The sequence below is a fragment of the Melanaphis sacchari genome, unplaced genomic scaffold (assembly GCF_002803265.2).
Source record: "Melanaphis sacchari strain LSU unplaced genomic scaffold, SCAv2.0 Contig51_pilon_pilon, whole genome shotgun sequence".
Taxonomy (NCBI): Eukaryota; Metazoa; Arthropoda; class Insecta; order Hemiptera; family Aphididae; genus Melanaphis; species Melanaphis sacchari.
The window spans coordinates 98017-115639 of NW_020271353.1; the positions used below are offsets into that span (position 1 = coordinate 98017).

Genomic DNA, 17623 nt, shown 5'->3' on the forward strand with positions numbered 1-17623 from the left:
TTAACAGATGCTTTTACATTAAGAAAGATAAAAAAAAATGATGTCCGACAAGAATTTTTTTAAGAATGAGTAGCATTAACATTTCACTAAAAATATAGGATGGTTATTTTTTTATTATTATTTTTTTATTATACTTTAAACATTAATTGTTATAAAACTATGTACTTAAAACAAAACAATAATAATTCAAAAAAAAGTAAACTTTCATGATTTTTTTAAAATATAAACATTTAAGTGTACTATAATTTAACACTAGATAGTTAATTGAAAAATTTCAAATTAAAATTAAAATAAGAAATACAATTATTTATGTATTTTCACAAATACAAAAAGCTATGAATAATTCAAAAATTGAATATTACATTTTTCTATGAATTGATTGTTATAAATTATACGTTTATAACAAAAGAATTGAAGCAAGCTTTGATATTTTGACATATTTGCTAAGAATTTTCGAATATACTTAATGAAGACAGAAATAATTACAAAGAAAGAATTTGTAAAAAATGAAAAAAATTAACAGCGTAAAAAGTAATTAAATAAAATTATAATTGTAATAAGTTTACAATAATAGACCAATAGAATATTTGTCACAATTACAAAATCATTAAATATTTTAAAAATTATTACCAAGCTAAAAAGTAGTATCACTTTTATAATGAACATATCAAGTAGGATTTAAATTTAATCGTACAATTTAAAAACAAACATAAAACAATAAAAATTGAGCTAAACATAAATATTAATCAATCCATCATATCTGCATGCACTACATATGCGTAAATTAACGGCGGATAAAAAAGTATAAACATTTACTGAGATAAATTTTTTATAGACTCATTGATAAATTTCCTGAAAAAAATAAAAATACATACACATTTTTTATTAATAAATATCAATGGTAATCTAAAAATATTATTTCAACAGGCAATACTATTTCATTTCATAAATATAGAACATAAAAATTCTTTAAATAAGAAGTACTCGTAGAATAATTTATAACACTCACCTGGTCCGATTTCCTAATTCTTTATCTTTACATATATGCTTATGTCCAAACTTGAAATGTCTATCGTACAACACAATTTCAGTAGTTGTATTTTTTCTAGTTTCCAATAGATGTTTGTATAACTATAAATAAAAAATGTATAGCTCATTATTTAGTAGTATTGAATTTGAAGGTAAAATTTCACTACTAAGTTTAAATATAGGTATATTAAAAATGATTTAGGACAACTATGAAATTAAAGTTTATAAAAATTAATAATTAATTGCTGATATTTTAAGGATAATAATATAAAAATTACGAGCAAAATTTTCATGAAAACCAAATAAATAATATTTAAAACAATGAAAATTATAAAATTACCTTTTCACCTAGCTCGTAAGGTATTACAATATCATCACGTGCATGTAAAATCAATATTGGCATTTTAGTATTCATCAAATTTGTTTCTGTATCAAAAATGATGTTATTTTTCTCAACTGGTTCAATGATGAAAAACTCAAACCAAGGCAAAAGTCGATGAATCTATATTATACATACATATAAAAATATGATATTTCATTAAATAATGATGAATTAAGTCAAAATATTAATAATATTTTATGATATATAACACTATAGTTAAACATTGTATAACTACAATTGTAAAAACTATTTAACTTTTTAAAAATGCTAACTTTTGAGACTATTTTACAACAAAATGTTCATTAAAGAAATATTGACAAAAAAATATCTTAGATTATATTTTCATAAAAAAAACTACCTATAACTTAAATGTTCAGTTGTTTAACTGCTCACATCAATTGTGAAATATATTAATACATAAAGTAAAACTAGTAGAAATACATTACTAAATATTAAGACAATACAAGTTATAAGATACATAGATAATTTGTCACGTTCAGGAATAGTTTTTGGATTATAAGCTTATATTATAACGTTAAAAGATATTGCTTGAAGATATGTTGAAATGCTGTTGTACTGTTAATATTCTAGCTACAAATTAATTAATGCTTGTATTCATCTTTAGCATATTATATTTCTAATTAGCAGTTTAATTATTTTATAACCAAAGATACTTGATTATAATTTGATAGATATTTGTCATGTTATTTTTTTAGCTGATCTAAAAATTCCTATTTATGTTAGTATGATTGACAACTAAAAATTATTAAAATTTACTAAGGTATCTTACTAGTTTATATTTGTTTTGACAATAAAATTATTATCTTTCTTTTAGGGAGTAATTAAAAGTTGTAGTCAATGAAGCTATCTGTGTCTACAAAAAAGCTTATCCTAAGTAAGATATGAATAGTTTAACCATATCATAAATCATTAATAAACCCTGTATTATCATAAAATAATTTTTTTAAATTATTCATCAAAATAAATTAAGAGCTATTAGTTTATCAAAATATTTTCTTATCTTTGAATTACTAAACCAGAATTTCTTTCAGGTAATATTTTTTATTATGAAACCATTTAGACTGTATTTCTTTAATAATAATTATCTATAATAAAGTTTAATTTTTAACTATAATATAAAATATGATATTATTACCTACATCTACATTATAGTTATTAAAAATTTTTAATATTATAATCAATAAATTTAATTTAACTATGGTAATGGGTTAGATGATATTTTATACTAATGTTGACTTAAAAGAATTATAAATAATTTAATAATAGTAAAAATATGTTACTTTGGTAAGTGGATATTCTCGTATTTCATCACTCATTTTGGTAAATGGAGCTTCTAGTATGAGGCCATTTGGATAAAAACCTTCTTTTTCCAGCAGTGAATATGCATGAGCTCCAATTCTGAATAATAATTTTTTTTTTGATTTTAAATGATAAAAGTTTAATTTAATTCAATTAAATTACTATGTTTAAATATAAATTCACCCAGTTCCCAAAGAATGACCCCAACCAAAGATCGGGATGCCATTAGCACGTTGATGTGTCCATTTAAACATTTCCATTGCATCTGTAACTACACCAAGCTCACTGACTTCGACATCAGTAGAATCGGCATAACCTATAGTAAAAAAATTACTAAAAATTATAAATAACAAGAAAAAGAAAATTAAAAAATTGCTCAAGTGGCATACTTCTATAATCTACTGCTATTACATGACAGTTGATATCTTGAAGCACATGGTATAATTGAACTCGATGTTCATTCGCCCGAGTACCTGAGTTTCCATGCATATATATTATGATTGGTTCACCATGACTTAAAAGTTGTTCATAAATTGAATTATCATTTTCGTATTTATCCAATAAATTGCGTGGTAAAACATGCCTGTCATATGATAAAATAATTAAATAGATACAATCACCAACAAAGAATTTATACACCTATAAATTATATTACATATTATATTTTAGTATGATATTCATAAGTTATACAAAAACAAAAAAAGATTGTTGAAAATAGTATAAATGAAAATTCCAATTAATTTTTATTGATTTTTGAGATATACATAGATAATTTAAATTGTCCAAGCTCTAAACATTTTAATTGCCATATATTTGTTCAAATATACCTTAAAATTGTAATCATCAAAATAAGTTTAATATTTATAAATTATTATATATGTTTATTAAATTTAAAATACAAATGGAATAATTTTTAATGATTTAAATAATACAAATTAAATAAGAGGTTACATACCATACACCTAATGTCATATTGTCAATTGTTTTTATATAGAAATTTCTAGTTCCTCTTATACCATACTTTTCAGGATGACTATAATTAACAGTAGATGGCATACGAACTAAAAAATAATAATTAATAGTTTAGTGTTGATAACTTAACTGTTAAAAACATGTTATAATCATTGATCTTAAAATATTTTAAAATTAATATTATAATTTTTATACTTGCCAAAACTTAATTTAATAAATAATTTTGGATTAAAAAAGTAACATTTTAAATTTGTACAATTTAGGTACTCTGGTATAAATAAATAAAATCAATTTAAAATTTAAATAGTATTTTTTAGACAATTCTTGAAAATTTTAACTCCTTATGTATACATTAATCCACTATTTGACTAACAGCTAAAGTAATACTACCCACAAAATATAAATAATCATATAAAACTTAAGTATTATACAAAACATTAATTTTATCCCAATAAAATATTAAAACATTTTATATTTTATATTTTTATATGTTTGTTTTATGACATTGAAACAAATTAAGAAAACAGATTAATTTGAAAGCAAAAATAAAAAAGGATGTCAAATGAGATAGATATCAAGAGCATATTTCAAATTTTTGTTGAGATGTATTGGGATGATGGATAAAATTATTGTTTAAACTATTTAATTTGTAAATAATAAATAAATTGCAAAAGTATATGTTTTTACAGCAAATTTTAAATTGATTAGTTAATATAAATATCAATGGCTATCATAATTTATTAATAATGACCAGTAACATACAATAAGTACTAAGGTATGATAATTAAACATAAATTTAAAATATTTAAAATAAAATAATTTGTTATTACCATAATTTAAGAATATCATTCCTCTTTGAAGTGATGGAGAATATCGAAAAACAATTGGTATCACTATGAATATGAGAAATAATATTATAGCAAAGAAACTTGATGTTATGCAGCATGTCCTGAAGAAATACAATTTTAAATAAAATAGTTATACAATAAATAGATAAAAAAGATAATTGATTACATTTTTAGTTTCTATTTTTAAAATATAGGTATTTAATTACAATATGGATGCAGATGAGTTTTTTTTTATTTTGAAAATTGTACATGCATGAATGATAATGCAAACCATAAATTATTTAATTTAAAAGTTATTCATAATTTATACCTGTTATTTACAATCTACATTGAGTATTATCATAAAGTAATTATATTAAAAAAAATATTTTAATTTGTTTAATAGTAATATTTATCAATAATATTCTAATAAATATTAGATAAATATATAGAGCTATAATTACTTGAGCTCTAAAGGTCCTCAGTAATATGATATCACTTACCCTGGGCCATAAAACTAAGGCCTTAAAGATTTATAGAAATAAATATATTATTTGTTTACATTCTTAGGCAAATTGCTAGGCTATCTTAAAACAAACATTGTACTACATATCAACTGAATTCATGTTTAGAAACTAAATGTTTATATTTTTACTTTAGATTTTTGATATGACATTTTCTGGAAAGTAAATCTTTTCTAAAGAAATAAAAACTAATTAATTTCTATCTAATAGATTCACATAATTTAAAACCTACTACTTATATCAATTTAATTTTTATATAATTAACATGGATGGATTTTTAAATTTAAACAGTAGAAAATAATAAGTTTATTAAGTATCATTGTTAAAATATTGATATTTTCTAAATTAAATAAGTAATAATTCATTTTTGTAAAAATTTACCAAATCATAAATGAAAAAAATGTAGGTATATTTTTCATTGATTATTAAAAACTATTTTATGAGCATTTTATATCATACATTTTATAATAATTAATGCCATTTATACCTAATTAAAAATTATTAGTAAATTTAAATAATTGTGGTTTAATTTCAATATATTGAAAATTCTTACTAAAAAATTTAGATAAATGATATAGTTTTACATTACTAAATAAAGAAATAAATTTAATGACCATTGAAGTTCATGCAAAACTGTTAACTACAATATTATACTATTAATACAGAGTGTTTTATGGTTAATTGACAATTACAATAACTTTTATTCTATTAAACATTATCAGCTTTTTTTTTTTTAATTTTGTATGAAAATTAAGAAATTAAAAGCTTTTCTATTTTCTATTTAAAAAAATCAAAATAGTCATTTTTTTCATATAATTTTTAAAACATGTTCACATAAAAAAAAATTGAAAAATGTTTGGGTATTTATCTTCTACAATTTTTTGAATTTTTTACAATTTTATATTATTTCAAATAGATTTTCTGGATAATCAATAATTGCTGTAATACCGATAAAAAGAAATAAATTTGAATTTAGGCAAACTTTAAAAATTGTTTACTAAAATTATTAACTCAACCTTAGTAAAAGTTTTTGACATCAACATTTTTCTTAAAATCAGATTTATAAAATGGTTATCTTAATTTTTTTAAATATCAAATAAAAATATTTTAATCATAGAGCAGACAACAATTAACAATTAAAAAAAAAAAAGTTGAATATGCTCAATAGAACAAAAGTTATTGCAATTGTCAGTTCACCGTGAAGCACTCTGTATAAATGTAAATATACACAAAAATAAATAACAATAACACAAAAATTAATAACAATAACACAAAATTCTATTATAAAAATTGAGTAATACCTGTAATTACAAAAGTTCCACAAAATAATAGAATATTATTTAAATTTAAATTTTAAGAACTACAAACATGATTAAAAATTTAAATAAATATTAAAAAGTGATAAAAATTATTTTATTTTATTTTTACAATAATTTGTGCATTATTATTAATTATAATAGAAACCAAAATTGATTATATTAAATTCACATTAATTGTTATTTACTTAAATTATTAATATATTATTTCATGCAAAGCTAATATAATTATTTATTAGTTTACTTTTCTAATCTTATTCTATGTTTATTATTATGATTATGTTTGTCCAGAATATTAAATTAGATGTATTCATGAAACTAAAAGCAGTTTATAATAAGAAGTACATTTAGGTTAAGATAAATTTTAAAAATTGTAATTCTTAAAATAAATCAATTAGTTGATTTATTTTTTGGTAGATGAAGTAAGTAAATTAAATGCAGTCTTAATATTATTACTTACGCGAAAACACAAATTAACAAGAATATCATCACAGGTTTCATAAATGAAAAACACATGCATAGTGCCATTATTGAGATATATGTATTTTTCACAGCACAATGAAGCTATAATAAAGTAGTTTGATATTGAAAGATCTAAAATACAACAATCCTGTAACATAATATTTAATCCATAGCAGTCAATGCTAAATTCAGTAAGCTATCTACATTTTCATGAAATATATAGCCCATACTATTAATATTTTATAAGGTTATGAATTTATTATAGGGTAAGTATTAAACATTTAATTTACTTTTTATTAAGTACCTAATGATTAGAATTAAATTAAATTTTTAAAGAATATCAATATTTTTAATAGATTTTATTGTAATCAATTGTGATAATTCATCATAAATAAAATAATTTTTGAATCAGGTAAAATAATGATGTATAAGTATAATGAAAGATTATAAATCATGTCAATAAATGAAAAAATAACAACAAAAGTTAAAAATAAATTTTAACTGGACAAAAATAATTAAAAAGACTAATCTTATAATAATGCTTTTGTATAGAAGTAATTATAAGTAATTAATAACTAATGAAAAATAAATCAAATAAAAATGTACCATAACAGAAGTCAATCAAAGATATTTCAAAAAATAAATTAAAATAGTTATTTGATAAAAAAATAATTTTTTTTTTTATTATTTATCACACTAAATTATTATATCCTAAAATAAAAATAAAATTCTAGTAAAAAAAAAAAAAAAAACAGTAAAGTTCCTTTACTGTATATAGTAGGAGCATGTCAAGAGTTTGAATGTATATTATTACTGAAAATATATCTGTAATTAGTGTGTTAGATTTTAATTTAATGATAAATTATTGTATAGAATTAAAAACAATTATAAATGAAGATGGTCTATCAACTAATAGAACAATAACTATATGGTATAAATAGCTTAAAATAATTATTTTGCAAATTTCATTGTGTATGGAAAATCATAATTTTTGTAATGGGGAAAAGTTTCAAGTCACTATGGTTAAATTTTTAGAATCGCAGTAAAATAATTAAAACCTTTAATGGAAAAATAAAAAATTTTTATTTAAATATTCAATTTTATACTTATATTCATTTAAAAAAAAAATTTTATACATTCCATATTTTTTATATTAAATTACTAAAAGCACAACTTATGAAGAATCAAAATTTTTTTCTTAAATTTTAAACTTTTTTAACCAATTATGTTTTATATATAACATAAAACAATTGTTTTTTAAAAATTCAATAATTTAAATGTTTAATACTAGATTAAATTAGTTAAAATATTTTTAACATTTTATTGTACATAAATATGAATTTCTCTGGATGTTTATGCAGTAAATTTTGATTTTTTGAAAGGTATTGCCAGCTAAACATTAAGCATTTGTTGAAAAATTGTATTTATGGTAAATCATGAAAATGTTAAATAGTATCGACAGTGAATTGTCATGATCACTTTTATGATTTGTATACTTAACCTATTTTAACATAAATTTTTCAATTTCAAAAGCTAAGTTAAAAAATTGTTATTGTAATAATTATAAAAAGTTATTAAAAATGTTTGAATATACTGATTTTTAATCTTTATCATCATTACATCAATAATATTATCATTTGGCTAGAAGTCTACCTGAAATTTATTAAATGTTTCTTTGTTATACTTTTTATCATGCATATAATTTATAACTATAATAATGTTTATTGAATAATTACTTTTAAAATAATTTAAATTTTAACAAATTCACATTGATTTAAAAAAAAAAATAGATAGATTATTTAGATCAATAATATACAAAGCTATAATGAACACAAATACATTAAAAAAAAACTAGCAATGAGAACACAATAATTTAATTATTAGCTATAAGTCATTACTCGTTAGTGTTGATATAATAAAATATGAATAAACTGTTTACATCTAGCTAGTATTTAATATAGTTCAAAATCAATGAAAATAAATTGATAAATGATACTGTGCATAATATGCTATTTGAAAAATACATTTTTATCTTGCACCCATTTTAATAAATATTCTGTCTACTAAGTAATGTTGTGTATTTTATGAACATTAACAATCATCAAGTCATTAAAAACAAAGCTCATATATCCCTAAAATAAAGAATACGGCTTACAAATTATTAACTGATTGGTATATATTAAAAGTTAATATAAACAGCAATTAATTTATTATATAATATATTATAGAAAAACTAAGAAATTGAATATTGTATAAAATACTTAATTTTATTGGTCAAAGTAAAAATCTAAATTATCCAGACACTGTACAGTGACCTAAAAAAGGTTGATAAAGTAGAAACAATATTGAAGTAAACAAAATTTGATATTGAATTTCAATAAACAAATAGAAAATATTATTAAAAGAATACCTAGTATTACTTTAGATTTTAAGAGGAGCAATAAATATACTTTTTTTTACAATTATGTATTTCCTTATTTTTATTTATTTGTGAAAGTTTGAAAATTTTATAAAAGATTGCAAGATTCTTCAATAGCTTATTTATTGAAAACAAAAAAGTTTAGTAAAAAATTATTTTGAGATTTAAGTTCAAATATTATCAACATTTGATATTCAAACATATACTAACAATTTTTTCTCAACAGTTTTTTGATATAATTTTTAAATTGTTATTAAACAGTTTTAGGCTCTTTAAAAAAGCTTGAAAATCATATATAATATCCAAAATTAGCTATTTTATAGTGATATAAATATATTAAAAATACATGCATGGATATTTTTTTTTACAAATATACATTTTAAATGTTGATAAATTTTATCAAAATCACAAAAATTTGCTAGTTATTTTATAGTTAAAAAAATAGAAAAATTAAAAATTTTAAATCTAAAAAATATACAAGTATGTTAAAAAATTAAAATTATGTATAGACATATCAAATCAAAATTAAATATTTATAGACAAACTATTATTATTCAGAATTGATTTTTTGCAAATAATAATACATCATTGAATTTAAGTTTAATACACCCATTACAATGACCCATTTAACACCTCATGAACGTACATGGGAGCACTATCCATTTGTACAATTTTTTTTAAATGAATAACTGTTTAAGTAAGTAATTAAGTTAAAATATTAAATTTAATTAAACTTAACAAACATGTTACACAAAATAAATAATTATTACTACTTTTTGAATAGTTATTATATGACTCATAATTATGGCACTTAAGAGTTACAAAGTGAAACCTGTCAATTACACTTGTGGGTTTAAATAAGCTTTCATGTACAATTAATTAATTTAAGAATTTTATTACAATATAGTATACTGCACAATACACATTGTGTTCAGTATGTCAGTATTTTTTATCAATTATTTGATTCATATAAGATTCCAAGTAGAGAATATTTTATTCAGGTGTTGTAAAAAATATTGGAGTTCTAAAATTATCACTTTCAAATTGCCTAAAATGATCAAACATTGAAAATAATGCCATAAATTCATACTTTTTCATAACATATTATAATTTAAAAATATTAAAAACCAATATCTATTACCATACAATTGTGTACATGGTACATTGTTTATTAGCTATGTATTTCATATTTGATTGTTTAATGTAGGTATATTGTTTTTCTAAAAAATTATTCATTCACAAATGATAATTTATACACCATAACAACACTTTTTAACGCATTAGTTTAAACATTTATTTATTATTAATTGTATTTATTTCTTTTAATAACTTTTAGATTGAGTCAAATTTGATTGTAGAAGAAATTTTATAAAAATCCTAAATAGGTTACTAAACTTTAAAGCTTTAAATTCATATTTAGTTATTACTAAAGCGCGGATTTTTATGCACTTAAAAGTATCAAAATATGCCATATAATATGCAGTAAAAATCATGAAAATATGCAGTCAAAATTATGAAAATATGCAAGAATTTTTTATTTATTTAAAATTTACAATAAAACTTATAATAATTAATTACTTAAATACTTAATAATAAAAAATTTAGGGAATTTTCTAAACTTTATTTATTTTTAAAATTGTATTTATTATTAAAATGAATAATCATATGCATTTCAAGTTTTTCTTCTGTGAAGCTGTATCGTTTATCGGTTAACATATTTTTAAAGACTGAAACGAACGTTCGACGTCAACCAAAGTTATTGGGGCATATTTGAAGCAACTTAGTATTGTCGGATCTTGATAAAGGTCTTCGAGCTGAATGTTTTCGCCTAATAATACTGAATTAATTTTTTGTAGAATTTTCATACCTTCATTTTTATTGGAAAGCTCGTTTAATGTTGTTGTAAGTGTTACACCTTTCGATCCAGAAATAGAATGCATTTTTCCTTTTGTTTCGTCAATTATTGAAAAGCTTAGATGTAAAATTATATTTCGAGTTTTCAGTTTTTTTATGACTATCACTAAAAATGCCAAATGAGTAGATATAAATGTTAAATCATTCTACTTGTCAAAATACATTTTTTTAAATTTTTTTAAATTTTCGCTTCAATATGCAATAAATTTTGAATTTTGCCAAAATATGCAAAAATATGTAATAACCTTCAAATATGCAGAAATATGCAAAAAAAAATTTCACCATTAGCTTTAAATTATGATGATTCGTGGAGATAACTGACAAAAATTCAAAAATATTAAAAGGAAAAAAATATGCAATTGCATAAAAATCTGCGCTCTAGTTATTACTTTTAGCAAAATGTCATTAAAATTAACTCTAAGTTCCACAATTATTATAAAACTATTAATAAATAAAATAAAACTTATATCTAACATAAATTCATATAAATTGTTTTTGAACAATACAATTTTAGTCACATATACACTTCATTATTCTATTATCATTTATTAGTCATAATTCTAATGTCAATAAAGTTATAAGAAAAAATAAATATATCTACAGCATAATCCAACAATAAATACAATTATCATGTTAAGCATATATAATTGTATTAGACATTACACCAAAACCACCAACTATTATCAGAAATATTACCACACCAATATTGTACAATTATACATAATAATAAGAGCACTTGCATTTTTATTCTTCTTATTCAATATAAAAAATCAAACGTTTAGAAATTATATTTTATAGATAAATATGTTTGTGTTACTTAAATTTTATATATATAATGATTATAATGGATATATACATACACTTTATTGTATATTTATTTTATACATAAATTGATTAAATATAATCCATATATATAAATATATATATATATATATATATATTTAATCAATGATACATATATATTTTTTTAAATATTAAATTAATACTGAGTTATTAGTAAATATTATTATTTTAAAAGTAATGTATTTAATTTTAATTTTTATACAGTTTATTATTATAACAAATTAGTTTGTACCATTAATTATTGCCATAAAAATGTTTGGTAAAGACAGTGCATTGCATAAAGGTTGAAGTTTGTAGGAATACATAGGCTAATATGGCAAAGAAAATAACTAAATAAAATACACATGAAATATAATATAATATATAAAAAATATGTAAGATTATTAGAAAATGTCAAAAATATCAAAAATCTTACTTTAATATACCTAGCAATTTATAAGATTAAGATGATTACTTATAATACAATATTTATACATAATTTTCTCAAGCTTTATTTTATCTTTCTTAAACGTTATTACTTCATGTTTAGTTGAAATGTTTTTTATAGTTTCATAAGTGTTTTTTATAGATAAAAAAAAACAATTTCCTGTGAATATTCAAAAATTTATTTTAAGATATTCTGTTATTAATTATGAATAAAAATAAAAATAATTAATTGAATTTATTTATACAATAATAAAATATTGTAGGCGTTTATTTAAAAAAAGTTATCATAGTAACTGGATACTTAATTTTTAAATATTTAAACTGTGATAAGTTCAATTTAAAATAAAAAAACAATTATGTTTTTGTGATTTATATATTATATTTCTATATTAATGAAACAATAAAATGTTTTTAACTTAAAGAGTTATAAACACTATAAGATATAGTCAAAAATATTAATTAAGTATAACTTAAATACATACAAGTTAAATATTTCGAGTAGTTGGATAGTTGTTTAATAAGTAGAAGTATTCATTAACAAATTTAATGCACAATAAAAATGTGAATATATGGCCAACAAAAGATATTCATGATTTCTTCTTTTTTGGCTATTAGGTACATAATTTACTATGTTTGCATAATGCATACATATTTCAACTTATTAGTTGCTTTTTATTAAAGTTATAAAACTCTTTATTTTTTATCTTTTAAATTATGACTAAATTCTAAGAACCAACTAATCCATGCTCAATATGTCCATATTGTACAGTAAATAGATCTATATTATATACATTAATTTTAAATCAATAAAAATGTATATATCATTATATTTTTATAAATTATAATTTGAATAAATTATTTGTATGCTTACCGTTTCAGGCAACCTTTAAGAGTCATATTTGTTATATTACCTGAAATAAATAAACAATTATACTCTATGATTATGGTACCTAACAATAAAAAATAAAAATAAATAAATCTACTTCATGTTTTTATTATAGCTTAAAGAAACCTTATTCAAATTTCTGGGTTGAATATTGCTAATTAAGTAATTAAATATTATTGATAATATTGATATAACTAATAATTATTTTATTATAATAATTATATCAACTCAAACTACTTTAAAAATATACATTATTTATAAACCGTTATTAAATCAGTTACATAAAACTGATAAAACTAATATAAACAAATAGAAATATATTCTAGTAACACTATATAGTAAATAGGTAAATAAGTTAAGTAAAATAGGTAGTTAAAAATCATGATCAAATAAATAAATATATAATACAATGTAATTTACAACATGGATTATAATAGATATAAATTTTATATAAAAGTTAATGAATCATTAAATATTTGTACTTTTCTAAATAGTAAAATATGTATATTTGTATATAATTATATTAAACATGAATTCAAATTAATATTATAATTCCTTTAATTTTTATGCAACTATTAAAGTTGATATTATATTAATAGTATTTAATTATAACTTTCAGTCATTATTAAGGTACCTATGTTAACTAAATATACTTTTCATTTACAACAAAAATAAATAAACAAATTAAATTGCTAAAGCTAACCTATTTAAATTTGAATGTAATACATTTAAAAGTATTCAGAATCTTAGAAATACTGATTTGTATTAGATTATACATGTATAAGTAATTATTTATCAGTCATCGGTGCCTACCTATATAAATTATTCAATTGGTCCATTTTGTTGTTGACTATTATGTAAACTTCTGATACTTATTCATATTCTAATTGGTCATGAATTAATTATTATTTATATATTTGATTTTATTCCAATTAATTTAATAGAAGTAAATAAATATTGCGCATCTAAAACTGATATCAATGTGAATATACCTATATGAGTCATTCAATTATAAATTAGTTTTAAAAATAAATTTAATGAATGAAAAAAAAATAAAATGTTTTAGTGCCAAATAAATAATTTAAATACAAATATATTTTTTAAATTTTTTTTCAAATAGAAATACTAACAAAATAATTGTTCATTAGCTTACAAATTACATTAGATTAAAAAATCTATTGTTATATAACAGGAAATTTATTAAATAACGAATAATATGTAAATTAAATAAATAATTCTTACATTTTTCTAATATTCTCATACATATAATACTTACCATACAAAATATAAAACAATTTTAAATCTTTAACAAAATATACATCTACATATAAGTTATAAATGTACTTCAATAATACTATAGATTTATTGCAATAACTAATAGGTGGTGTTATTAAATAGGTTAGGTTATAGGTGGTATATCAAGTAGTAATACATCAAAACGTATATATACATATATATCAATCCAGTTTCCCATTATTTAAACACCATGAACACATGGTAATGTTAATAAAATAGTATTCAGGTAAAGAGGACAGTCTAAGCTATTCATTATAAGGTTCCCAAGTACCTAATAAAATATTAATATACAAGACGATGTTATGTCCAGTACACCTACTCACATGTATACAACGATGGTCATTGAACGTTCATATCTGAACACAATCTAGTGCACTGTATTCATACGCCGTCGACGTCAGGTAAATCAGTGGAATGGATAGAGGTACACAAGTCTCGTTGACTATCACCCACCGCGGACGATTATTACTAAATACTAAGATAAAAATATTTTAATAACATAAAACGTACAAAAGACACCGACCACGGTCCGCGACGTGCGTGCAGCGACTGCCTTGTGCAGTTGTGCTTATAGTCTACGAGTCACGATTCATGAATTGACGATTACGCGTCGTGAAAAGAGTGGGACGTGGGTACCTGACTAGCTATCCGCGTTTCCGCGTTCGCTATCGTTGGACGACGGTTTGCGTCGGCGGAGGTGTACGAGTATTCGACCTTATAAACACACTGTTATTAGATTTCCCAGTATATTTTTATTATTATTATTATTAACGATTTCGGTCGGCCGCGCCGCCGCCGTACGTGGTTTGGTTTATCAGAAATTCAGAAAATCGTACGAGCGCGCAGCCCGTTAACGGTGACACCGACGCGTACACAAATCGACGTTATCACGTGATTCGGCGGCGGCGGCGGCGGCGTTCACCTCCGTCGATCGTCACGCAGCGGTGCATCACTCTCATCGTCCTCGTAATTCGTAAATGCTTAATGGTATTTTACGAATATACGAACACGGACAAATGGACAATATTATTGAATATACATATTATGCACTACATGTACGTATCTTACATGCTTATGAATACGGGTATAATAAATAATAGGTAATACTATTTTTATTACAAACATTTCAATTACCTACCAAAATGGACAAAATGTAAAATTACTAATTAGTAAATAGTCAATTTTGTCAAACTGATTTTAAGTTCGTAATTTGTATTACCCATTGACCATCGCGCTATTTAATTTCGATAAAAAGCGGGTTAATGATGAGTATCACACTTTTCGAGTGGCTTTAACCCTGCCCTGAAGCTTTCACGCATAATTAAAGCGATATTGGCCAAAACTTAAGTAGCCAAATAAGTATAATATTACCCACAAAAATGTTAATACTGCCTAAATCGTAAAAGTAATGAATTTGACGGGGTTTGGTGACTAGTGAAGATGGTTGTACTTATTAAAATAATGTATCGAACATATAACATGATTCGTTCTTATAATAATATTAAATTACTCATATAACTTATTTTATGACTACGAATAAAATATCAAAATTGTTCAGTGATGCATAATGTTTCTGTGCATTAAGTGATTTAATTTAATTTTAAGAATATCTACTATCTAGATGACTAGATACACAAAAGCAGCAATAGTCTATAAATTATAAAATATTATCTTGATGATTTTAAATGTATGTTCATTGATAACTGATAAATAATAATTTATATAATTTATATTATATATAAACTATATTATTACTTATTAGATTGATACTGTAAGTAAAATAAATTACTTTGATTGCTAACATTTTTATCAACAATAATTTAAAAAAAAAATCCGTTTGCCTAAAATAGCTCTAACTTTAAAAGAGTAAAAATAATTTTGAAAATGTTTTTAATTTTTATGTATAACAAATAGTTATATAAACATATGATAAACATTTTAAATATCTTACGATCTATTTACACCAAAAAATGAAATCGATCTTATCAGTAACTACAGGTTTAGTGCGAACAATTTCATTTCCTATAAATTGTTTTATTTTTTCATGATTACTTCCTATTTTGACTTCTTAAAAGTACTAACTAAGTCTAATTTTCTACTAGAAATCATCCGATGAAAATCGTAGCACTTTATATGTTGTGTATACTGGATACATATAAACAGGAAATATATCACATCATTACAAAACTAATATATTCATCATACTGTTCAAAATCCGAAGGTAATCCAGACACCAGTATTTTAAGATATTTAAATATAAAAATAATTAGTTATTATTCTGTTAATGCTAAATTAAAAATGTAGAAATAATCCTCTATACCTATTAGATACCTACTCATTATTTTACAAATATCTAATTAGTATAATTAATTATATTAATTATTATTTATTATTTATACTATACACAGCATTATTGCATTAATGTTATTTTTAAAAGCATTATACTATAGAGTTTAAAGATACTTTGCAAATATTACTGGTTCCTATTACACATTTAATCAATTTAATTTATTTGTTTTTAAGTACCTACGTGGCTAAGGCTAAGCACTTTTTTATAATTAATTTTTTTTAAATAGGTAAATATACTATATTATATGTGTATAGTAAGCTTTAAAATTAAAACAGTAATTCTTTAACAGTAGGTATTATTTCAAACATATTAACTTATTTTTAAACTATTAAATAGAAAATCTATAGTAAAGCTTTTATTTGTATGAGTAAAATATGATTTGCTTATGTGATATAAACAATACCTAATATTTTTTATTTCTACTTTTTACTACTTTTTTACTATTATGTTTGTATATGTGAGAGTATCTATTTAATACTTATCTATATATCTACCTACCAATTTATTATTTCAGTCAGTTTACCTTTATTAAACATGGCAATTATTATATAATTCATAATTTTTATATTGATTTTATATTAATAAAATATGAGTAATATGATTTGTTTGAAACATTTTGTTTAACTAGTATATTATTATATTTCTTGACGCTTATAA

At 21.2% G+C, this 17623-nt stretch overlaps 1 protein-coding gene across 3 annotated transcripts; it reads right to left on the bottom strand.

Annotated features, from left to right (window-relative positions):
• Positions 1–540: 540 nt before the first annotated feature.
• On the bottom strand, positions 541–15454 carry LOC112599435 (monoacylglycerol lipase ABHD12-like). 3 transcript variants are annotated; one of them, XM_025346349.1, is made up of 11 exons: positions 14940–15454; positions 13306–13345; positions 6831–6980; positions 4534–4652; positions 3687–3792; positions 3121–3314; positions 2915–3047; positions 2713–2830; positions 1370–1531; positions 1010–1131; positions 813–852 (listed from the first exon to the last, which is right to left on the bottom strand). In XM_025346349.1, exons 3-11 carry the CDS (start codon positions 6896–6898, stop codon positions 813–815), a joined length of 1062 nt encoding a protein of 353 aa, XP_025202134.1. In that variant the 5' UTR covers positions 6899–6980; positions 13306–13345; positions 14940–15454. The 3 variants fall into 3 exon arrangements, with proteins under 3 accessions (XP_025202133.1, XP_025202134.1, XP_025202135.1); XM_025346350.1 differs by lacking the exon at positions 6831–6980 and having other exon boundaries at positions 14940–15453; XM_025346348.1 differs by lacking the exons at positions 13306–13345; positions 14940–15454 and having other exon boundaries at positions 541–852; positions 6831–6898.
• Positions 15455–17623: the final 2169 nt, after the last annotated feature.

Excerpts from the sequence above, each read along its gene's own strand:
- LOC112599435 (XM_025346348.1), bottom strand. The coding sequence starts at position 6,898 with ATGGCACTATGCATGTGTTTTTCATTTATGAAACCTGTGATGATATTC. Across the intron at positions 3,048-3,120 it reads AATAGCAGTAGATTATAGAA|GTTATGCCGATTCTACTGAT; the intron begins GTATGCCACTTG and ends TTTTTACTATAG. Across the intron at positions 853-1,009 it reads GAATTAGGAAATCGGACCAG|GAAATTTATCAATGAGTCTA; the intron begins GTGAGTGTTATA and ends TATTTTTTTCAG.